The 23,386-nt window shown below is 45.8% G+C and overlaps 3 protein-coding genes across 5 annotated transcripts in view; 2 read left to right on the top strand and 1 right to left on the bottom strand.

The window, feature by feature from the left end:
* Positions 1-23,386, top strand: part of LOC103718001 (uncharacterized) — a 33,943-nt gene that overhangs the window by 2,674 nt on the left and 7,883 nt on the right. For 2 of the 3 annotated variants that reach the window (XM_088708177.1, XM_088708178.1), the window contains exons 2-3: positions 9,707-9,842; positions 9,934-10,656. In XM_088708177.1, coding sequence (XP_088564303.1) covers positions 9,707-9,842; positions 9,934-10,656 — 859 coding nt within the window. Of the gene's footprint in view, positions 1-5,830; positions 6,023-9,706; positions 9,843-9,933; positions 10,657-23,386 lie in introns of all 3 variants that reach the window. The other variant, XM_088708179.1, reaches the window with a different exon arrangement.
* LOC149751526 (uncharacterized) lies at positions 13,306-15,918 on the top strand. The gene is made up of 2 exons (XM_089926420.1): positions 13,306-14,877; positions 14,961-15,918. The coding sequence occupies exons 1-2, from the start codon at positions 13,444-13,446 to the stop codon at positions 15,768-15,770; spliced, it is 2,244 nt and encodes a 747-aa protein (XP_089782546.1). The 5' UTR covers positions 13,306-13,443; the 3' UTR covers positions 15,771-15,918.
* LOC149751525 (uncharacterized) lies at positions 15,962-22,436 on the bottom strand. The gene is made up of 2 exons (XM_089926575.1): positions 19,897-22,436; positions 15,962-15,965 (listed from the first exon to the last, which is right to left on the bottom strand). Exons 1-2 carry the CDS (start codon positions 22,434-22,436, stop codon positions 15,962-15,964), a joined length of 2,544 nt encoding a protein of 847 aa, XP_089782701.1.

The raw sequence follows: 23,386 nt of genomic DNA, 5'->3' as shown, positions 1-23,386 counted from the left end.
TTAACATATATAATGTTAAAAAGCAATGACAGGATTAGTTTTTTGTTCTTAAGGATAATTAAGCACTTATTGTAAACCAAAAGGAAAGAGATGATTTGCCAATTGATGAAGGAGAAATAAAAGAGGAAACAAAGGATTTCACCTTTTTGGCTTAGTCGTAGCAATGGAGAAAAATAAAGCCCTTGTCTGTAGCAATAACTACTACCTAATGCTTTCAGTCTTGAATAAGAGATTGAAGGCAAATCAGGCCCAAACTCTACTCTAGTCAAGCCTATGACTTTCAAATACTTCCACTCGACTCCTCTATATTCACACCTTTCATGATACAATATGTGAAAACAATTCACAAGCTAGTAAATCCTTCATAATGACCAAGATGGAATTCCATGGTCTAAGCCAGTATTCCATATCCTTCACCAGAAGGAAGTAGATATCTGCCTTTAGAAACACCCCTACAAAATGAGCTCGTTATATTTTAAGTCTCAATCTGAAATGATGAACCAGAAAAAGGCATGAAGTTTGGAAGGATGTCATGATAAGCCAATTATATACCACCAAAATGAAGTGTTTATCAAAATTTTGCTAAAATGGACAACTGGCCCCCTACTTTTAAGATCGACTACCCCCCTTCCTTTCTTTTCATCATGATTCATAGTCAATGTGAAAGAAAGGATCCTTCACTTGCTTACCTCTCCTCTCACCTAAAATTTCTTCCCATAATTTTAGTTTGTCCCCCTTTCCCCCATAGTGTATCCATTATCTTTCCCACCTATCTAAGCCTAATTCCAGTCTTGAAATCCCCATGCTATCGCAGTGTTTTTTCTCTATATGGCAAGCACATCCATAATTTCCTTAGTATTCCAAACATTCTTTCTTTTAAATCTTCCCATCAACACTAAATTTGACAAGCATGATTCTGGCAAGGCTACTTCCATGACACGGCCCTTTTTTGAACTTCTAATCAGCAGACTTCCTTCTTTTTCATATTAATGATAGTAATCTGGTTCCATTAATGGTATTTTCAGCAGAAGAATAGAAAAAAAACCATAGAAAAAGACAGAAGAAAAGTAGAAGGATTGTTCAACCACTTCAAGGGGAATGAGACCTCCAAAAGCCTTTAGGCAAATTTAATTACTTCAATGCTTGCTTCAGAGACCCAAGGGGCTTAGATATTTATAGAGTAAGATAGCATAACTGAAAGGAAAAAAAAGACTAATTCTAACAAGACTAGGAAAGCAAAATAAATTCGAATAAAATATGTACAGTATGGTGAGGTGGCTGTGACATCACTGTGGTGTTGTCCTAATTAGAATAGGAAACATATCATTTCCCCACCCTTCAAGGCAACCTTGTCCTCTAGGTTGAGTTGCATTAGATTTTGGAAACTCCTATTCTAGATAATGATAAAGCTCCCAAGTGGTTTCCTTATTTGTTAAGTTAGCCCATTGAACAAGAACCTCAGCTACTGCTTGGTCATGATGTCTTACACATCACTGATCCAAGATAGCATATGGCTGAAATTTGATTTCTTCATTTGGTGAAATATCTGGCAAGTGGTGCTTCACCCGACTTCTTGATGCTTGAGACACGGAGCGCTGGATGTATTTTGAACCCAGTAGGCAAATCAAGGTGATAGGCAACGGACCAATGTGTTCCATCACCTTTTATGGTCCATGGAGTTTAGGAACAACTTTATAGATGCTCTCACATTGATGGAAGCTTGTCTATAGGGCTTAAGTCGAAGGAAGACCTAATCACCTACTTCAAATTCCCTTTCAGTCTTGTGCTTGTCAGCTTGCTGCTTCATTATTCAAGCTTGTGTATCATGCAAATTCTCCTTGAGAAGTTGTAGCACCCGATCTTTCTCATGTAAATCGTGATAAATTTAATGCACATTTGAAGATCCATGAGAATAAGTAGTGATAGAGGGTGGGACTCCACCATAGACTGCTACATGTGGAGTGGTCTTTGTAGAAGAGTGACATGTGGTATTATACCACTATTTTGCCCATGGAACTCAGCAGACTCACTCCTTTGGTCTATTACTTGAAAAGCAACACAAGTAATTCTACAAGCACCAGTTGACCATCTCAGTTTGGCCATTTGATTGAGGATGGTAAGCGCTACTCATGTTTAGCTTGGTTCCTTGCAAATGGAAGAGTTCTCTCCAAAAGTTGCTGGCGAGACTGTATCCTGATCGCAAACTCTAGAGCTTGTGCCCATGTAACTTAACAATATTATCCATGAACATATGTCTGTCGATACTTATTCTGGAATAGAAGTGGTTGAAGAAGGCCCGAACTTGCAACTGTTTCACCCTTATTTTGCCGACGAGTCTCATATTTTGTAACAAATTGCTTGATGTTTTCTCACGCTGTTCCAATAAAAATTCCTGGAGATACATTTGTAAGTGCGAAGGAAACCAGAATGACCAGCAGCTGGAGATGCATGAAACTCTTTTGAAAGGATTGAGTTTGAGTTGTTAGGACTAGCTGACCTTTGTAGTGTAAGTTTATGTTGTCCCAAGTGTAGTGGGAGACTGAATTTGGATCTTTTTGCAGCCTTTGAATGATGCTCTGTGCTGTTGGAACATCGATCAATTGCCTTCTAATCTCTTTGAAATTACCACATAGAGCGATTGAGATAACATTTATGTCAGCTTGTTTAGGAAGATGAGAGTGCATCTGCCATCACATTCTCTACATTCTTCATATAACCTATCTTCTAGTCATAACCTAATAGCTTTCTAATCCATTTTTCCCAACCTATGTTTATGATTTTCTGATATAGAAGGAATTTCATGCTTTTACAGTCAGTTCTTATTTGAAATTGGTGATCAATGAGCTATGATCTACACTTAGTGACTGCACACACAATCACCATTATCTCTTTGTTACATACATGAAGCCCTAAATGAGATGTTAATAAAGCCTAGCTAATGAATGCAAGTAGTTGCCTGTCGTGCATAGAACTGCTCCAATATCAACTCTGGAGGCATTACTCTCGATCATAAATGTTTTGTTGAAGCAGGCAAGGCAAGGACTGGTTTTTAGGCAATTGCATGCTTCAACTTGTTAAAAGCTTCTTCAGCTTTTGGGTCTCATTCCTTCTTTAGTATGGCAATAAGTGGTGCACTTATCTTGCCATAGTCCGTCAAAACTTTCATTAGCAGCCAATCAATCTGAAGAAGCCTTGCCATACTTTTTAGCTTTTGGTGTCAGCAACTCCACCATAGTCTTTATTTTTGAAGGATCTGCTGCAACTCTGATGCAACCCAGGAAGAATTATTCACATAAAGGAACGATAACAAAGAATGAAGGGAGGAATAGAGTAAGGATGGGAAAATTGGATGTAGGAGTCCACCTCCTTGGACAGTCAGAAATAGAGATGGATGCAAACAGAAACCGAAATTCTTCAGGAAAAAGGAACTGATTGTATTTCTAGTATTTTGCCAGTTGCATACAAAAGACTCATATTTAAATACTAATCCTTGGAAACTAAACTTTTGACTGAAGACTCATTATATGACTCAAACTTTGAAAGATTAAATACTTTGAATGACTCTTATTTCCAAAGAAGACTCATTAATTCCACGCCAGATATTTTTGACTAACTGTTTCTTTTGGCAATTTTTAATATTGCAAGGACCAAAACTGTTCTGATTTGCATTTTTATGAGAGATAAGAATCCTATATAACTAAATCCAGGGCTGATAGAGTGATTGGTGGGGGTCAATAGTTGACCTATGAAAATGTTTAAGGTGACTAGGATGAATGAATTATGCAGTATTTTGATGTGTTCTATGAAAAAAAAAAGAGATAAAGAGACTCACACAGGTAAGTATAAGATAAGAAAATAGCACAGTAGGTATAAGATAAGAAAAGTTAATATAAATCAGAAAGTAATGGAGAGAAGGAGACTGGAGGAGTGAAGAACTAGATAGGACCTAGATCTTCAGTTTCTTTCACAACCTGCACATAATGACCATTTTAGTGGCTAGTCATTGGGTTTTATTGACTTTATCATAGGGTTTGTCGTTTTGGTACCGGACCCTATATTGGTACCATTCTATTACAGTATCGGTATGCGGTACATATAAGACGTTGAGGCGTACCGAGTATTGGTACGATACACTCCTGCATACTAGTTTAGTATCGGTACGGTATGGTACGTCTGGTATACTATGAAACCGACCGGTATGATAAACCTTGCTTTATAATACTTTCTCTAGAAAAAATTTAGGCTAAAAAATGGAAGTAAATCTCCTAGAAAATTGGCAAGGATTTTTTTTCATTTTTTGAAAACCTTCATACTTATTGGACACCTCCACTTGTTGACCCAACTTCAACTCCAAAAGGAGGGAAGGAAAAGCGTCATGTGCTTCTTATTGTTTATGGTACCACAACATAAATAAAAAGCTTCTAAATTAAAATACAACTCATTAAAAATTATAACTTGATTAAACAGAAAAAAAAGACTCAATATGGCAGACTTCTTGGACAAATTGTCCTTTAAATCTCATCCGAGCATGGTAATATGCTTAGATATGGTTCCAAAGAATCCTCTCACATCATGCTTTTTATCACCAGTCTATCCTTCCCTCTCAGCTTTACAGTAATCATACTTGAAGCTCCATATTAAAGTGAATCCTAGTGCTGAGATAAGGGCCCATTTTGCAAAGCTATCGAGATAATAGAAAAACTTTTGTTTCTCAACAAATTTCTTTCATCTTGGTACTAATTTATTACATTATTATTAGAATCAAAATACATATTCTCCAAGATAAGTCAAAGTAGCTTATATTCATGTTGTAGTTGTTGGCAATCGTGTCTTCTATTGTTTTTGGTGGCAAAGTTATAATTGTTTGGTTTTTTTGGGTGGAATTTGAAATTACATGGCTTTTTTTTTTTGGTACAAAAATCACATGGTTTTTAGCGGGCTTTGTTGTAAGTAATAGATGAAGTAGGGCTCACTTATATAACATGAGAAGAGAGTGTAAGGATCTGTTTGTGGTCCACAGTGCAAAAAGGATAGAAACAGAGCATCACCAATTTGTTTCATAGATGGCCTCCAACACATTGGATTTGTATCATGGGCATCAATGAGAAAAAAGGACTTTCATGAGTCATGATATGTAGATATAAATTTGTCCTTAATTCTGCACTATGAAGTCTAATGCTATGTTTTGTTAGCAAGAATGAAAAAGAAATGGAATGGGAATGAAAGGCTGGGCATCGGAATTGTGATTCGATTCCATTTTTTGGGTGCAAAATGGCCGAATATGGAAAAGGAACAGCAATTTAATTTTCATGTTTAATTTAACTACTTCTATATTAGAAATTTAGAGTGTAATCAATTTTTAATCATTTTTCTCAATATATCATTGATTAAGGAATGGAACTAAATCTTATAATAATGGTCTTTAGTCTTTACCATAACTTTTGGCCTTTTGTATCTATATGAAACTTTTAACTAACAACCATTATAATGTTATAATGGTTGTTATTTTATATTTTCACAGTTTTGTATTATTTTTAATTTTAGTTTCTTTTTTTATATTTTATTTTTATTAATATATTTTTGTTTCCGTTTTATCCTTTGGTATTTTCTTTGATTAATATGAGATAATTTTATTAGGTCATAATAATGATCGCCCACGAGGCGGTCATTTTATCCTCTGCCTCCTTTTGAGCCTGGTTTTAGATAAAATTTCTCAGTTACTATTCATTTATAAGTGAAAACATTTAATAAGATCATCAATGTGATATTCTTCCAATTTTCCCCTCTTTAACGACTTATGTATTATGTAGCATCTTTGCTTTTTCGACAGGCACAATGATGGTGCTCCTTTCTTTCTCATAACACACAAGCGATCTTACCTCCCAAACTCACCACACGATGCTCCATTCTCTCTCTCTCTCTAACTCATTCACTCACTAGGTGGGCTCACCCCCGGTCTGGAAACCTCATCCTGCAGCACTTCGCTCGCCCTCGGGTCCCACCTCAAAGAAGGCCACCTTATGTATGTTTAAAATTTTCATTAGATGGGAATGCCTATGATTTTTAATGAAATCTATGGTGGTCTTTCACTATCAGCTCAAAAGAAAAAGAAGAAAAAAAGATTTCCATGGTTATACATAAGAAAAGATGCATATGATTATATAGCAAAATGTTCTAAAAGGTATCAATAATCTGCATTAGTACTTAAACATCAAGCATCAGGTTTTAATCCAAAAGCTTTTATATCACATTGTAGGTCTCTGAAGATATTTTGCCTATGCTTACATGTTATTATGGTAAAAGACACTATTGTGTCTAGGCCATGAAGATTATTTGATGACCACTGTTATAGAAAGAGAGGTTTCTTTTAGAGAGGAGGTAAAGGGAGAGTGCACAAATAGGTATGTGTGGTGCGCGAGCGTGCAAGCAAGCGAGCGGGGGAGAGGATCTGAAGCTACTTTTTTGGGAAAGAGAGTAATTTGTGGGGGTTGCAGTGCATCAATAATGAGGGGTAATATTGGAAAAGTTTGAAATAAGATCGTATTAAGATTGCTTAGATGTGCTGGACATTTTAGTAGGATCTGAATTTGAATTTAGGTAAAAAAAATCCTAGGGGCAGTTAGTTGTGCAATTTGCATTGGGCTCCATTTGAATTCCCTTGGCCCAACCAACTCATTGGACATTGGTTGGGTTTTGGTTTTATAAATTTGGGTTGGGCTTTGGCTCAAAATTCCCAAGACAACCTCAAGTAGGGTTGGGTTGAGTTGACGTTCAACCCAACCCAAATCTGACCCTTACCCAACCCGACTAAACCCCAACTCAAACTGATACAAGTAAGCAAAAAATTCATAATTTTGTTCCATATAGATTACTTATATGTTTAATATAATTATTTCTCTAATCTTGTTAATTTATGTATAAATGTACCATTAAAATTTATAAACAATCGATGCTTCAATTCAGCAAATACTAATCTAAACAAAAATGTCTCAAACCTTTCGTCTATTTTAGAATTCATATTCTACCTGATTTGATTTATTAACATGGCACAATTTGACTCAACTCGACTAACCTGATCTGACTTGGCTAACATGACCAACCCGAATTTAGCTTAAGATGGGTTTGGGTTGGGTTAGAGAAATTCTAATCTGAGACTAGTTTGAGTTGGGTTACATTAGGATTGAGGGATTTAGAGGTTGGGTTGGTTTAGGGATTGCCCTCAACCTAATCCAACCCATCCAGGTTGTAGCTGCATGGGTAGTGGCTAAAATAATCATCCTATGGGCAGCCATTATAATAACCCAATTTTATTATACTTCCTATAATCTTGTATTAATACTTTTTGTTTTATTTGTATTTAAATTTATTTATATTAAAACTCAACTCGATTAAACCTTAATCTCAAACTAGTTGGGGTTAGCTAATTCAATTTTTTTATTTATATTAATATTTATTTATATTTGATATTTTCAATTTAATTTTACATTTATTATCTGTTTTTTATTTTTATTCCTCTTTGTATTCATACTTGTAATTCTTGACGAAAATTTTTCTTTTCTATGTTCTTTTGTATTTTAATGTAGTATCCTGTTGCTCTTTATTTTTTACATTTTTAACTTGATATATTTTTATTTTTATTATTTAATTTTCATCATTTATATTTATATTTTTATTTTCTACATTGCACAATGTTCAATTTTTAGTACATAATACCTGGTAAATCTTTAAGTGACAATTGATATAATATTGCAATACTTGCTACTCGATACTATAACTATTTTCTAATAATAAAAAATTATAATTAAATATTATTTAAATTATTTATTTTTATTTTATGTCGTAATCACCAAAAATTAACTCATATCAAATATATTATTTGTTGATATTTTGTATCATAATATTGCTAATTAATTCATTAGTAAAATATCATTCATTCCCACTGTCATGAAGATGACCATTACTCCCACTTAAGAGTAGATCAATTCCTTCAAAATGAAGGATTGGTGATTCCAAAGAAAATGTGATTTCATTGTTTATTGTCATACCAAACAGTGGAATGGGGAGAAAGTTGGATGTTTCCCATTCCATTCCGGTCCTCATTCCGGCAAACAAAACTTAGTATAAGTTCCAGCCTGCTTGTGCTTTGAGGATCTAATGACTGATGCAAAGGATTTAATCCGTGGTTTAATCCTATATTATAGAAGTTTGCCTTGGTTTAACGTAAGCTCCTACTCTTCTAAGGTTGTATAACGAGAGGCTTGTCAGGATCTTGTATGAGATCTACTGTAACAAGAGAGGGGTTGAATGTCACCATATGGCAGTCTTGTATTTGGATTCAGAGGTTCTGCACTTTCTCTTGAATAATAGAAATTCTCTCTTTGTGCTCCCCATGGACATAGGCAAGATGCCAAACAACCTATACCACTAGTGTTCTTTTTTCTCTTATTTTTCTCCTTTATTTTCTAGTGTGTTTCTTCTTGTTGTCTGCAACTTGTCCTGTAGTGTCAATACAAGAAATCTATAATTTCTTCTGCAGATTGCAATGGTAAAGCTTATAGCAATCAATTAAAAGAAAATCTGATTCCTTTCTTGTATATGGTATCTTAGATGGTTAGGTTAATCCTTTGGTAAAGAAAAAAGGTTAGTGTAAAAAAAATTTCTATGCCATTTGATGAGTTAACTACCCTTTTTTCCCCTTTTTTTGGATATTGCTAGTAAAACAAGAATGATGTAATTATAACATTTCATGGAATTCCTGCAGCTGAAGAATTTATCAGAACTCCTCATTACTTACCAATTTATTGGATGAAGACTCAGCTAGGAGCATTTTGACACTCCATCTTAATACAACCTCTTCACTTATCCTCCACAATTATGCTCCTCAACAAACTCGTCATGCCATAGTACCTTCTCAATGTCTTGGCTGCTCCAGATGTATCTCTTTTCTCTGCCAAGCAGATTTCCCAACCTTACCATCTCCACTCCCCTGGCCCCAAGAAAAAGAAAATGAAAAAAGAAGTTCCTTTATCGTCCTACTAGTACTTCCGTTCTCTTAAATATTCAATTCCACGACATCCACTATGGTCTCTTTTTATACTGCTATCTGTCCCATTCACCAAGATGCCCATCTACTTCAATCTCTTGTAAAAACTAAACAAAGCAATTTTTCCTTTTGTACTCTTATATTTACATGTAACAGTAAGAAATGTTATTAGAGTTTTATATACAATATTAATGGATCTGAAGGAAAATCAGATGTCACAGGTTGACCTTGACATTGATATTAATAAAATGCTCTAGATCATATTTTTTAAATAACACTCTAACATCTTGTTAACTCTGTATAAGCTGGAATGTTTACTACAAAGCTTGGCTTCCAATTGCTATGTAATTATATAAGAAAAAGGTAACTCAGGGCAGCAAGTGAACCTTTAAGAAAAGGCCCTTTAGCCAATTATTTGAATTTGTCATTTAGCAGTTTTCTTCAGCTTTCATTCTCTTTATCCTTTTATTGTTAATGTTCTTAAATTTTTCCTCATTATCATGCATGAAGTCATTGGTTTGAATAATTGAAACCTCAATTTTCTTTAAGGGTTCACAAGCATGCATTGCAGGCATTAAGGGAGCAATTTTTATTTTTTTCATGAGCCTAGACTCATGCACTGTTTTTCATGACTAAAAAAAGATTTCTTTGCTGAATGTTCAGGATGGAGTCAGTTTTCCGGATGCTGTTGCATGAAAAAAAACTTCTGCAAGGAGATCCTTCAGATACCAAGCTTCTTAGTTCGGTACGATATCAAAGGAGAGATCTTGTTACTGCTCTTGAGACAACCAGATGGCAGGTAAGACAATTTGAGCATCTCAGATTTGAACTATCATGCATAATTGTTGACTACATGGAGTTTATTTGGATCTTTTTTCTCCATCAATTAGTTGGAGGACTTTGACAGGGCAGTAAATTTAGCTGCATTATCTGATCAGTCAAATTCAAGGAAAAATGCAATTTTTAAATTCAGACAATTGATCAGAGCAATAAGGGAACAAATACTTCAGGTGGAGAGAAGTGTGGAGGACTCATCAGTGGAAGATATTAGTACAAATTTTGAATCTATGAATTTAAATGAACAAGATACAGACGGATTAGCATTGTTTCTTTCTGGGGGTGATTCTAGGGGCCATCATTTGCTTTATGACTCTGGAAGTAGCATTATGAGAAGGTTTCTTGATTCAACCACAGACAGTGATGCAATAGTTGAGCTTAAAACTGAAGAAGTTGAACTCTTGCCAATGAATGGTCTGAAATATTCAAACCATGGTTATGATTCCTTAAAGGATAATATGCTACGGAAAGTTGGATTGAACTATTCCCAAAGAGAAATAGGAACACCAGCTGCCATCCAGGGTTCTTTTAAAGAAGTAAAGTGCGGGGAGGTAAATGCTGGCATGGGGGCATACGATTTGGAAGTTGGTGATCCAGGTGGAAAATGCTATCCTCAGAAGAACCGGCTGAGAAGATCTTTTTGGAGATTCTTGAGGAATTTCTGGCTTGCAAATAATAGTAAAGGGAGCTTCACAAAGAGGAGGAAAGATGGAGAGGCAGTGGATGCTGAACTAAGAATGACGCCTTCCATAGTCAGCATTTCTCCAGCTGAACAGGTATCTGTTTTTGCCATTATTTGGATGTATAATTATTTAAGTAATATTTTATGGTATAACAGGGAACTGATTAACTGTAAAATGTAGATGTTGAATTGGTGCAATAAATAAACTTGCCCCAGATATAGGATTTCAAATTTGCTAGGATCTTGTACTTGCATTCAATCGATTGTGGTGAAATATGATATCCACTTTTGATGGTGAGAATGAACTTGCCAGTTTAACTATGTAATTGGTTGTCTATGGGTATCATTGGAAATTAAAATTAGGAGTGTACTGCAGTGGACTGCAGAATGTGGATTCTCACTTGTGGCATTGGTCCTATCTTCTATCGCATTACTAATAGCCAGCAAACTATGAGGTAATTACTTCAGTCTGCTAGCTACCGCCATGTTTATATGTCATGAATTGGCATGCATGAAGTAAACAAAACATAGTCCTATTGGAATGCTTTGAGTGAAACAGGATGTAACAGGATGTCTTTGACCCATTTTTGTGTTTCTTTGTCAAAAAAAGGTAACAATCAGGTGCTTCTCCTGACAACATAGTCCTCTGCATCCCGAGATTTCTATAAGCAATATTTTTACATGCTTTCAGACTTGAATTTAGAAGATCAATTTTGTTCATCCAAATCATAGTACACTATATTCATGCATATTTTTTAGTTGACATTAGAAACAAAAACAAATAAGAAACACAACATGACTAATATCTGACGATTACAAATATTGAAGGAGCAAGATTGTATTAATCTGCATATGCACCTTCTTTACAGACACACACACTCCTAGTTTTCTGCCATGCTACTCAGGGCCTGTTTGGGAAATCCAGCATGATTCGGCTGGATTTTCTGTTCAATTCATGGAATGAGCATTGTATTCTGGGTAGGCTTGTATCAACCCAATACCCTTCCCAACCCAAATCCTGTGGGAGGGAAGAAAAAGACCTCCATGAGTCTTTTTTTCTTCCAACAGACCAGATAGGCCCACAGATGGGATTTAGGCTAAGATTAGTGTTGCTGGAAATTGGACCCGGGGGCCGCCGCGAAGCCGGGGAAGGAGGAGCTCCGCTGCTACAGGGGCGGACGGCGGTGCGCCGGCTGGCTGCGTCCTCTGCTGCGGGGGGGGGGTGTGCAAGTCCTGCAAGAAAAACCGGTGGCCGGGCTCCCCGGCTCCGGCCCTCCGATGCCTAAGTCAGAGGGGACAAGTATGTGGAGAGAGCAGGGAAGAGAGTATATGGAGAAGACAGCAAGAACATTTGGATAAGATAAAGAAGACGAAGAGGATGATGTCCTCAATTGCGTCTGTGCTTCCCGGCGGGTTCAGTCTCGGGGATCTGTCTCCGTTTTTTGTTCTTCTCTCCCCTCACTTGGTTCTCCCAGGTTCCCTTTTATAGGGGGGGATTACGTTACCTGGGAGGTAACCGGGGGATTTGTCCCTGTCTGTGATAATTGGGCACGATTTGGCCCATTTATGGCGTAGTGGAGAACGGGGCCGAATCAGACCGGAACCAGGGAGTTGTCACGGTCGATCGGACCTGTTGGAGTGGTTGAACCACCGGCCGTAGCGGGCCTGGGGTCTATGGATGGTAAGTGCATTTATTACCGAATGAACCGGCGGCCAGGTAGAGCCATACGCTCTGATGGTTCAGTGATCCGGAGATCGTCTTGGGCCGTGTTCATTAAATGCCTGAGTGTATCGGAGACTTGAGGGAGTCTCATGCATTAATGGCAGGTTGTGCCGAACGCCTGCGGAGATCTTATGCCTTGATGGCTTGGAGATAGTGGCAGGTCGCAAGCCGTAGGAGTTGTCAAGTCCCTTGGACTCTAGGCGGGGGTTGAACATTTGGTGAAGGCATCGGTTCGGCAAGGGTGCCGAGCCGAGCTGGTCGCCCAATGGGGCGCCCTGTGGCGGGGCTGCTTGAGTACTCCTGGTCGGCGCCCTTTAGGCGAGCACCTTCTAGCAGAGCGCCTTGGCGCTGTCTTTGGTCGGCACTTTCTAACCGAGCAGCTTTGGGTGGGGCACCTCTTGGCGCGCGCTCTGGTCGACGCCCTCTAGTCGAGCGCCTTCCTGGTCGGCATCCTTTGGCCGAGCAGCTTTCCGGTCGGCACCCCTTGGCCGAGCAGCTTTCCGGTCGGCACTTCTTGGCCGAGCAGCTTTCCGGTCGGCACTCCTTGGCCGAGCAGCTTTCCGGTCGGCGCTCTTCGGCCGAGCGCCTCCGTGGATGTATGACTTAGGATTTTTTCCCCTAACACTACCCCCCGACTTCCGAGCTCCAGTTGGCTATCAGCTGGAGCGCGGGAAGTAGCTTTAATTGGGTTATTACGAATTCCGAAAATTTCGATTTACTGTGCGTTTTGAGCTATCGAACGCTTCAAGGTGCCTTTAATAGGCGGCGTCTCTTCTTTCCCGAAGAGCCTCATTATTGGGACACCTTTTGCGAAGCGTCCTCGCGTCGTGGGCTCATGATGGGGTCGCACGATCTTCGATTGCGGACGCCTTTCCGCACGATCCGATGGGGCGCTTCGACGTTCGAAACGCTAGCCCTAATTAAATGCGTCGTTCTGTCTTTTAGGCCGACACGTGTTATCATCTAACTAAGATGCAGCGCTTTCTTTGCTGATCCGGGCCGTTGGGGAGGTCTATATAAACTCTCCCCCGGTCCCCTGTTCTCTCTCTATTGCTTTCTGCTTCCAGCTTCCTATTCTCCCAGCCTTCCTCAGGCCGAAGTCCCTTTTCTCCGGCATCTTTCCCAGGTCCCCCTTCTTTTTGATTTCCCTCTCTTGTAATGGGTTCTTTGCCTAGCGAAGTAGTATCCACCATGAGTGTCCTGGAGGTCGAGATGACCGAAGAGTGGTTTTTCCCTCTTCACGGGTTCCGTTTGGAACCCGCCAGGCGAAGGGATCGGGTAACCGATCCTCCGGTAGGCCGGATCGGAGTGCACTCGGAGTCACTCTGGGCCGGCCTCCGATTTCCTCTCCACAGCTTTGTGAATGAGTTGCTGGCGGTATGCCAGTTGGTTCCGGCGCAACTCACTCCAAACGCTTGGAGGACAGTGATGGGTTTTCTGTCACTGTGTTTACTACAGGGGATTCCTACCTCTGTCAACGTCTTCCGGCGACTTTTTATTTTCAAGTCGAACCCGGGAGACGGGGAGTGGCTTTACATCGCCCTTCGGGCGGGTCGGCCACTTTTTCATGGTGCCTCCTCATCCATTCATGGTTGGAAGGAGAAATTCTTCTTCCTGGGCTCTGAACGGTCCTGGGGGTTTGACCCCAGGTGGAGGCCGGCCCAGCTTAAATCCATCAACAGGCTCCCCCAGCTTTCTCCGCGTGAGCAGGAGATCTTCGATACCATCCGCAGCCTTGGGGACGGGATTTTGCTGAACGGCCTCATTAGCGAGGACGCCCTGGTGAACGTGGGCTTGAGCTCGGCACGTCCTCAGGGTAAGGATAGTTACAGCAACTTCTTATTTCCTTATTGTTCTAATGTTCTAATTTTGTTTATCTTTGCAGACATCGCAAAAATGGTGACCAAGAGCGAAGTCCTTTACGCCCGCTTCCAGAAGAGGGCAGCTGAGCTCTCGGGGGAGCCTGCGGAGCCGAGGAAGAAGCAGAAGGTCTCGGCAACCTCGACTCCCTCGGCGGCAGTGGTGGCCGAGGCGGGCTCTTCCCGCCCTACGCATCCCGAGGCGGGGCCTTCTCGCCCCGCTATCTCCGAGGCGGGGCCTTCTCAGCCCGCGCGCCCTGAGGCTGATCGGAGAGAGGGCGCGGGCTCCGGGGGCTCGGGCTCCAGAACCCCGATGGCGCCCCCATGCCCGGCGCCCTTGATGCAAGTCCCTGGTCGGCAGGACGCTCCAGTTGCCGACCAGGGGAGGAGTTCAGCGGGTCCCGTGCTTGCACGCCCCGCTGTAGTTGTGCGGCGGTTAGACCAGCCGCTCGCCCGACCCCAGCCCCTTAGCTCCCAGCCGGGGAGCGGTCAAGGAGCCTCGGGGTCGGCTCCACCTAGGCCAGATGGCGCTGGCCTCCCGGGCCCTTTGAGCTCGGAAGAACGGGTGCCCTTCGCACCCACCTGGTCGGTGTTTGAGGGCGATTCGGCCCTCGAAAACCCGCGAGTGGCGCGCGAAGTTTTTCGGCTCGCGCTGCTCCCGGCCGACCGGGCCATAATGCAGTCCATGAGCTACAACGCTTTTATGGACGCTACGCGCTGCAACTCCGTCCGGGTAAGCAAAATTTTTCGCCTGAGTAATCTGTATTGTTTTTCTACTAGCGGCGCCTTATGTTTTCCTTTTCGTCTTCTTTACAGTATTTGCACGAGACGGAGATGCTGATGCACCTGGTTCAAGAATACCGGGAGAAAGCCCGGAGGTGCCAGCGCGGCTATGAGGAGGCCCAGAGAAGGTACATGGCCGCCGAGGCGAAGTACCAAGCCTCCGAAGAGAAGTACCAGGCCTCTGAGGCCGAACAACGGGTGCTCCAAGAGAAGGTCGGAGCATCCGATGAAAGGATTCGAGCTCTGATCGCCGAGCTCGATGAAGAGAAGGGCGCGCACGCATTGGCAAGATCCGAGCTGCGCGCCGCGGAGGCTCGATTGGCTAAGGCCGAGCAGGCATTGGCCTCCCGCGAGCAGGAGGTGGGAAATGCCCGCCTCCGACATTCGGAGCTCGAGCAGGAGCTGAGGGGCCTCGAGCGGAGAGCCGCTTACCACGAGGCCCGGGAGATAGAGGCCCGGGAGAACGCCCAAAACGCAGTGAAGCTCTTCCGTGAGTCGGAAGAGTTTCACGAACTCATGGCTGAGGAGGGCGTGAATGGGCTGATCCAAGGCTTCCGGGATTTCCGCAATCAGTTGCGGCGGCTTCTCCCAGATTTTGATGTTAACCTGCTCCAGCCGGGAGCAGGGAGGGCGGAGGCAGAAGCAGAAACCCCGGAGGCGGAGGCAGAAACTTCGGGGGCCGAGGCGGCCGCAGCTATCCCCGAAGTGACCGAGGTTGCCCCCGGGGTTGCCCCCGAGGCTACTCCTATTGCCGCCGAGGCCATCGAAGAGGTCCCGGCAGCCGAGCCAACCACTCCTAGTACTGCCGAGGCCGAGGTGGTCGAGCTTGAGCCTCCGATGTAATTTTTGTTATTTCTTGTAAAATCGGGATGGCTTCCCATACTTGTAAGGGCCAAACCCGGATTTTGTACTTAGCCTACGGGCCTTTTTGAAATGAATATACATTTCTTTTTTTTTTGAAAACTCTGTCTGTCGTAGCCTAAGTTTTTCTGCTCGGATCCGTTTTAGGTTCCGAGGATATGGGCTCTAGGGCCTCAGCTTTTCCCGCCACAGGGTTTTGAGTTAGAGTTTGGCTTACCGAGCTCCATTGCTCGGTTCTTCGACTAATGGTATAGCAACGCTTGTGCTTATATCAAGGATTTGGGCTCGGAACGTTTTTCCGAGCCTAGTCCAGAATTCGACCAAGCCCTAGGGCGGTCTCTAGGACTTAAAATTTTTGCGTAATTAGTGAACTTCGACCCTCGCATTGCCGGGGCGGACCAGATTCGTTTCCAACGAATGGGTCGAATGCTCGTCAACTCGTGACGGGAATTCACCGGACTTAGTGTAATGATATGCTGGTGTCATGAGCACTCCTTCGCCAAGGCGATTGAAGACGCTCCTCTGCTCGACGTCCGTTCTTTGAGGACATCGGCAGAGAAAAATCCAAGATAATGTAGAAGCATTAAATGAATGGGTACCTTGTACCATATGCGTCCTTGCGCCGAGGCGGCTGAAGACGCTTCTCTGCTCGGACTCCGTTCTTCGAGGACGTCGGCAGAGAAATCCAGAAGCAGAATAGATAATGTAAAAAACATTAAATAAATGGGTACCTTGTACCGTGTGCGTCCTTGCGCCGAGGCGACTGAAGACGCTTCTCTGCTCGGACTCCGTTCTTGGAGGGCGTCGACAGAGAAATCTAGAAGCAGAATAGATAATGTAAAAAACATTAAATAAATGGGTACCTTGTACCGTGTGCGTCCTTGCGCCGAGGCGACTGAAGACGCTTCTCTGCTCGGACTCCGTTCTTCGAGGACGTCGGCAGAGAAATCCAGAAGCAGAATAGATAATGTAAAAAACATTAAATAAATGGGTACCTTGTACCGTGTGCGTCCTTGCGCCGAGGCGACTGAAGACGCTTCTCTGCTCGGACTCCGTTCTTCGAGGACGTCGGTAGAGAAATCCAGAAGCAGAATAGATAATGTAAAAAACATTAAATAAATGGGTACCTTGTACCGTGTGCGTCCTTGCGCCGAGGCGACTGAAGACGCTTCTCTGCTCGGGCTCCGTTCTTGAAGGGCGTCGACAGAGAAATCCAATAATAGGTAATGTAAAGACATTAAATAAATAGGTACCTTGTACCGTGTGCGTCCCGGCGCCGAGGCGACTGAAGACGCTTCTCTGCTCGGACTCCGTTTTTGGAGGGCGTCGACAGAGAAATCCAATGACGAAGAGCGGGCCGGACTCGTTGGCTGAAGCCGATGGAGCGCGAGCCGAGCTCGTCCGGTCAGAGACGACCGCTAACTTATCTCGATGTCTCGAGCATCCCTATAGTTGGGGTATCCCGACGTCTCGGGGCATCCTGACCGTGGTCAGGGTAGGAGCACGAGCCGAGCTCGTCCGGTCAGAGAGGACCGCTAACTCATAGCCGATGGAGCACGAGCCGAGCTCGTCCGGTCAGAGAGGACCGCTAACTCATATTCGGGGAGCACGAGCTCCTACTCAATAGTCGATGGAGCACGAGCCGAGCTCGTCCGGTCAGAGAGGACCGCTACTCAATAGTCGATGGAGCACGAGCCGAGCTCGTCCGGTCAGAGAGGACCGCTACTCAATAGTCGATGGAGCACGAGCCGAGCTCGTCCGGTCAGAGAGGACCGCTACTCATGTCTCGACGCCTCGAGCTTCCCGGTAACCGGGGCATCCCGACGTCTCGGGGCATCCTGACCGTGGCCAGGGTAGGAGAATGAGCCGAGCTCGTTGATGGAGAGCGCACCATAAACTCATGGACATCTTTAGGGAGTCCACGCAGGTACTCCATCATCCCGAGGTATCAGGGCATCCCAACCGTGGTTAGGGAAGAAGAATAAACCTGATGCCATGAGATAACCAAGAAAATTGGTGAGCTCGGAATAAGTTCGCAAACCATCAGTTTATCGTGAAATGAAATTCATAGAGTGAAATTCATAGAATGAAATTTAATGGTTGAATAATGAGGGACCCCTTAGGGTTCTACTGGTGGTACACGCGGAGATTTTCAGAGCTCCAGCTTCGCGGAATGGGAGTCCCATCTAGAGACTCCAATTGATAAGCTCCGGGTCAGCGAATGCGCGTGACTCGGTATGGTCCCTCCCAATTCGGGGCCAGCTTCCCTCGCTCAGTTGGTCGGGAGGTTTCAGCTCTTCTTAGGACAAGGTCCCCTGGTCTGAAAGATTTGACTTTGACCCTGGCGTTGTAGTACTGAGCTGTCTTTTGTTGGTACCTCGCCATACGCACTCGGGCGACCTCCCTTGTTTCCTCGATCAGGTCGAGGTTGCCTCTGAGCTGCGAAGAGTTGGAGCTAGCATCGTGGTGCTCGACTATTGGAGAGGGGAGCCCAATCTCTAGTGGAATGACGGCCTCCGTCCCATATGTCAGGTTGAAGGGAGTCTCGCCGGTGGGGACGCGGAACGTAGTCTGGTAAGCCCACAGGACATTGTATAGGTCTTCGACCCATTGTCCTTTGGATTTGTCGAGCCTGGTTTTGAGACCCTGCAAAATAGTACGATTTGTTACTTCGGTCTCTCCGTTTGTCTGAGGATGCGCGACCGAGGTGAAGCGGTGGTCAATGCCAAGCTCGGAGCAGAACTCTCTGAAATGGATGTTGTCGAACTGGCGACCGTTGTCAGAGATAAGGATGCGGGGGAGCCCAAATCTGCAAATGATGGACTTCCAAACGAAATCCCGCATCTTTTGCTCGGTGATCCGGGCGAGGGGCTCAGCTTCCACCCACTTAGTGAAGTAGTCGATGGAGACGACCAGGAACTTCCTTTGTCCGGTGGCCAGAGGAAATGGCCCGAGGATGTCAATTCCCCACTGGGCAAAAGGCCAAGGGGAGCTGATAGAAGTCAAAGGAGCCGAGGGCCGGCACTGAACATTGGCGTTCCTTTGGCACCGGTCGCATCTTTGGACGAAATCCATAGCATCCTTCTGGAGTGTCGGCCAATAATATCCTTGGCGCAGAATTTTATGGGCCAAGGCTCGTCCTCCCAGATGGTTTCCACAAATTCCTTCGTGGACTTCGCGCAGGGCATAATTAGCTTCCGTTGGGCGAAGGCATCTGAGAAGGGGAGAGGTGAAGGATTTCCGATAGAGCTTTCCCTCGTATAGTATGTATCGGGTGGCGAGGCGCTTGATTCGGCGAGCCTCTCGTACATCAGCAGGGAGGGTTTCGTCTTGCAGATAGCTGATGAGTCCATCCATCCAGCTTGGCTCGAGCTCGGTGCAGAGGGTCTGCTCGGGCTCGTCTATGCTGGGCTTTTGGAGATATTCCAGGACTGCCTCTTTGGGAAGCTCGCTCATGCGAGAGGACGCCAGCTTTGATAGCTGGTCGGCCCTGAGATTCTCCGACCTGGCAATATGTTGAATGTGGAAAGAGTCCAAGGTCGAGGCGAGATCCCGTACCTTCTGGAGATACTTCTGCATGGTCGGGTCTTTGGCTTCGAAGTCGCCCACAATTTGGTTGACGACGAGCTGAGAATCACTGAAGGCCTTCAAGTCCTTCACTCCTAGCTCTTTGGCTAGCTTAAGCCCGGCGACGAGCGCTTCATACTCCGCCATGTTATTAGAAGCAGGAAACTCGAGGCGCAGGGCCTGCTCGGCGACCACCCCCTCCGGGCTGGTGAGAATAAATCCTGCTCCACTACCCCCCGAGTTTGAAGAGCCATCGACATGTAGAGCCCATGTAAAACTCGGGGTCCGCTCTAGCAGTGGCTCAGGTTCAGGCTCGACCTCATCTGGTATGGTGCACTCGGCTATAAAGTCTGCGAGTGCTTGTGCTTTGATCGCCTGTCTGGGCCGGTACTCAATGTCGAATTCTCCGAGCTCAATGGCCCATTTAGTGATCCGACCCGCACGATCTGATCTCTGCAGGATCTGCTTGATCGGCTGGTCAGTCAGCACAGCCACTGTGTGAGCTTGGAAGTAGGGTCGGAGCCTCCGAGCTGAGATGAACAAAGCATAGGCGGTCTTCTCGAGCTTGGCGTATCGGGTCTCGGCGTCTCTCAAGACCCGGCTGGTGTAATACACTGGCTTTTGAAGTTTGCCCTCCTCTCGGACCAAGACCGAGCTTACCGCAACAGGGGAGACAACTAGGTATAAGTAGAGGATCTCACCCTGTTGCGGCTTTGTGAGCAGGGGAGGGGAAGCCAGGAGATGTTTGAGCTCTTCAAAAGATTGCTGGCACTCGTCCGACCACAAAAAGTTCTTCGGCTTCTTGAGGGCCGCGAAAAATGGAAGGCAGCGCTCAGCCGAGCGGGAGATAAACCTCCCGAGAGCTGCAACTCGGCCTGTGAGCCGTTGTACCTCCTTGACCGTCCTAGGAGGCGTCATCTTTTGAAGGGCTCGGATCTTCTCTGGATTGGCCTCGATTCCTCGCTGTGTAATGATGAAGCCGAGGAATTTGCCGGAGGTGACTCCGAATGCACATTTAGCTGGATTGAGCTTCATTTGGTACTTTCGGAGCGTGGAGAATGCTTCATTGAGGTCGGCTATATGATTTTGTGCCACCTTGCTTTTCACTAGCATGTCATCCACGTAGACCTCCATGTTCCGGCCTATTTGATCTTTGAAGATCCGGCTAACCAGCCTCTGATAAGTTGCCCCGGCATTTTTTAAGCCGAATGGCATCACCTTGTAGCAATAGGTTCCCCCATCGGTGATGAAGGCTGTCTTCTCCTCATCTTCTGGCGCCATGCGGATCTGGTTGTATCCGGAGAAGGCGTCCATGAATGCTAGTAGCTCGTGACCCGAAGTGGAGTCCACGAGCTGGTCAATGCTGGGAAGCGGAAAACTGTCCTTTGGACAGGTTTTATTCAGATCGGTGTAGTCCACGCACATACGCCACTTCCCGTTGGCCTTCTTGACGAGGACCACATTGGCGAGCCACTCCGGGTAAGCTATCTCCCGGATGAATCCAGCTTCAAGGAGTTTGCTGACCTCCTCGGCTGCTGCTTGCTGTCGTTCAGGGGCGGCGCCTCGTTTCTTCTGCCGCACGGGCTTGCTGGTGGGCTTTACTTGGAGCCGGTGGACCATGATCTCTGGATCGATCCCCGGCATGTCTGCAGGAGACCATGCGAAAACATCCATGTTGTCTCGCAGGAAGTTGACGAGGCGACCCCTCGCGTGCTCGTCAAGGCCGGAGCCGACCTGCACGGTTAGCTCAGGAGAGTTCTCACGTAGAGGAACCTGAATTAATAACTCACCGGGCTCTACCCGCTCTTTCTGAGGGTCGACCCGTGCCTCCAGAACCTCGGCTGAGGGCTGGTCGGTCGCTGGGGCAGGCACTTCGGAGGGTCGCGTTGCCTCGTGGGTCGCCAGGTAGCATCGCCTTGCCACCATTTGATCTCCTCGAACTTCGCCGACCCCCCGGCTGGTGGGGAATCGCATGAGCAGATGGTGAGTGGAGACCGCTGCTCGGAGGGCGTTGAGTCCTGGCCTTCCAAGGATGGCGTTGTAAACCGAGGGCAGGCGTATCACAAGGAAGCTCATACCCATGGTACTTTCACGAGGGGCGAGCCCGGCTGTGACCAGAAGGTCGATCTCGCCCTCTACTGGGACTGAATCCCCAGTGAATCCAACTAGCGGAGCATTCATCCTCCGTAGCTGTTCTTTTGTCATCCCCATTTTACAATAAGCATCAAAATACAAAACATTCGCCGAGCTTCCATTATCAACCAGGATGCGTTTTACATCAAATTTATTTATGATCATGGAGATGACCATGGCATCATCATGGGGAGTTTCGACTCCTTCTAGATCGTCATCTGAGAAGGAGATGGCTTCAGAGGTGCGTGGGCGCTTCGAGGAGGCTCCTTCCCCTGAGGCTTCCCCAGCCGAGGTCCCTCCTCGGATAGTGTTGATGACGCCGGCGATGGGCCTGTTGGCATTGGAACCTTCAGGCTGTGCTGCTTCTTCGGCTGGCTTCTTCCCTTCACGCTGGCCTTGCACAAACCGATCGAGCACCCCTCGGCGAATGAGTGCTTCGATCTCATTTCGGAGCTGATAACAATCCTCGGTATCATGGCCGTGATCCCGGTGAAAACGGCAATACTTCCGGAGATCACGCCGGATTCTGGTGTCTGGCTTTGGAGGGGGGAGCCGGATGCAATCCCGACTCTCAATCTCCATGAGGATTTCAGCCCGAGGAGCATTGAGGGGAGTATACTTTTCATACCTCCCTTCAGGTGCACGGGCCTGCAGTGGGAACCTCGGGCGGAGTGACCTCTGCTGCGGCGGTCCTCTCAACCGGGGTGGACTCTTCGGGCGGGGCGGATTCTTAGCTCGTCGTGGAGACGGGCTTCTGGGTCGGCCGCGCTCCTCGCGGCGTCTTTTCTTGGGGTTCTGCTCGGTTCCACCCCGCCTAACTGCCACGGCCTCTTCTGCCTTGGCATACTTCCGTGCCCGAGCGAACATTTCGGTGAGGTCCGTGGGGAAATTCTTCTCGATCGAGAAGAGAAATCTGTAGGACCGGGCTCCAGTCTTCAATGCTGACATAGCGATTGACTGGTCAAGCTCCCGGACCTCCCATGTTGCGGCGGTGAACCGGTCCAAGTACTCCTTGAAGGATTCTCCCTCCTTTTGTTTGATGTCAAGGAGGGAGTCAGATGTCCGCCGCTGGGGCTGGCTGGCGGCAAAGTTGCCAGCAAATTGTCTGCCGAGCTGCTCAAAGGAGGAGACAGTACTTGGCTTCAGCCCGGTGAACCAAAGCCGGGCTGGTCCTCGGAGTGTCGCCGGGAAAGCCTTGCACATCATGGCTTCCGAGGCTCCTTGTAGGGCCATTAAGACCCGGTAACTCTCCAGGTGGTCAAAGGGATCAGCCTTGCCGTTGTAGGGCTCCACCTGGGGCATCTTGAACCGTGGTGGGACCGGTTCATCTTCGATCTCCGGGGAGAAGGGAGACTTCGTAGTGAACTCGAAGTCGTTATCACGTCCTGATTTTCTCCCGTGGAGTGCCTGGATTTGGCGCTCCAACTTCTCGACCTTCTTGTCGAGTTCATCATTCTGGAGGATCGCTGCAGCGGTTCGTTCGAGCGCAGGTTGCCCTGGAACCGACTCAGCTTCTGAAGGCTGTGGCCAGCCTCCGTAGCCTCTGGCTGGGTGCTCTCTCCAGAGGGAGGCCTGGACTTGGGAGTCCTGGCCTCGAAGGGGAAGTCCGCTTGTAGGAGGCTCCGGCTGAGCTGGAGCTGGAGGAGACGGTGCCGTTGGGATGCCCCTGGGTTGCAAGCTTTGGACAGCGGTAGCCAAGGCTTGCACTTGTTGCACCAGGGCATCAAACTACTCCGGCCGGACTTGAGGGGTTGACTCGGCCGGAGGTGGTGAGTTTCGGACGGAATGCTCAGGACTGGGTGGTGGACGTCGAGAGGCGTTGGAAGCCCCTTTGCTTCTTAGCTTCATGGCAGCGAACTCGGGCCCTTCCTCTAGCGCCAACTGTTGCTGGAAATTGG

This window comes from Phoenix dactylifera, chromosome 12 (genome assembly GCF_051530095.1).
Source record: "Phoenix dactylifera cultivar Ajwa chromosome 12, Ajwa_hap1_PhDact_Kaust_v1.1, whole genome shotgun sequence".
NCBI lineage: Eukaryota > Viridiplantae > Streptophyta > Magnoliopsida > Arecales > Arecaceae > Phoenix > Phoenix dactylifera.
This window is presented reverse-complemented; position numbering and strand designations above follow the sequence as displayed.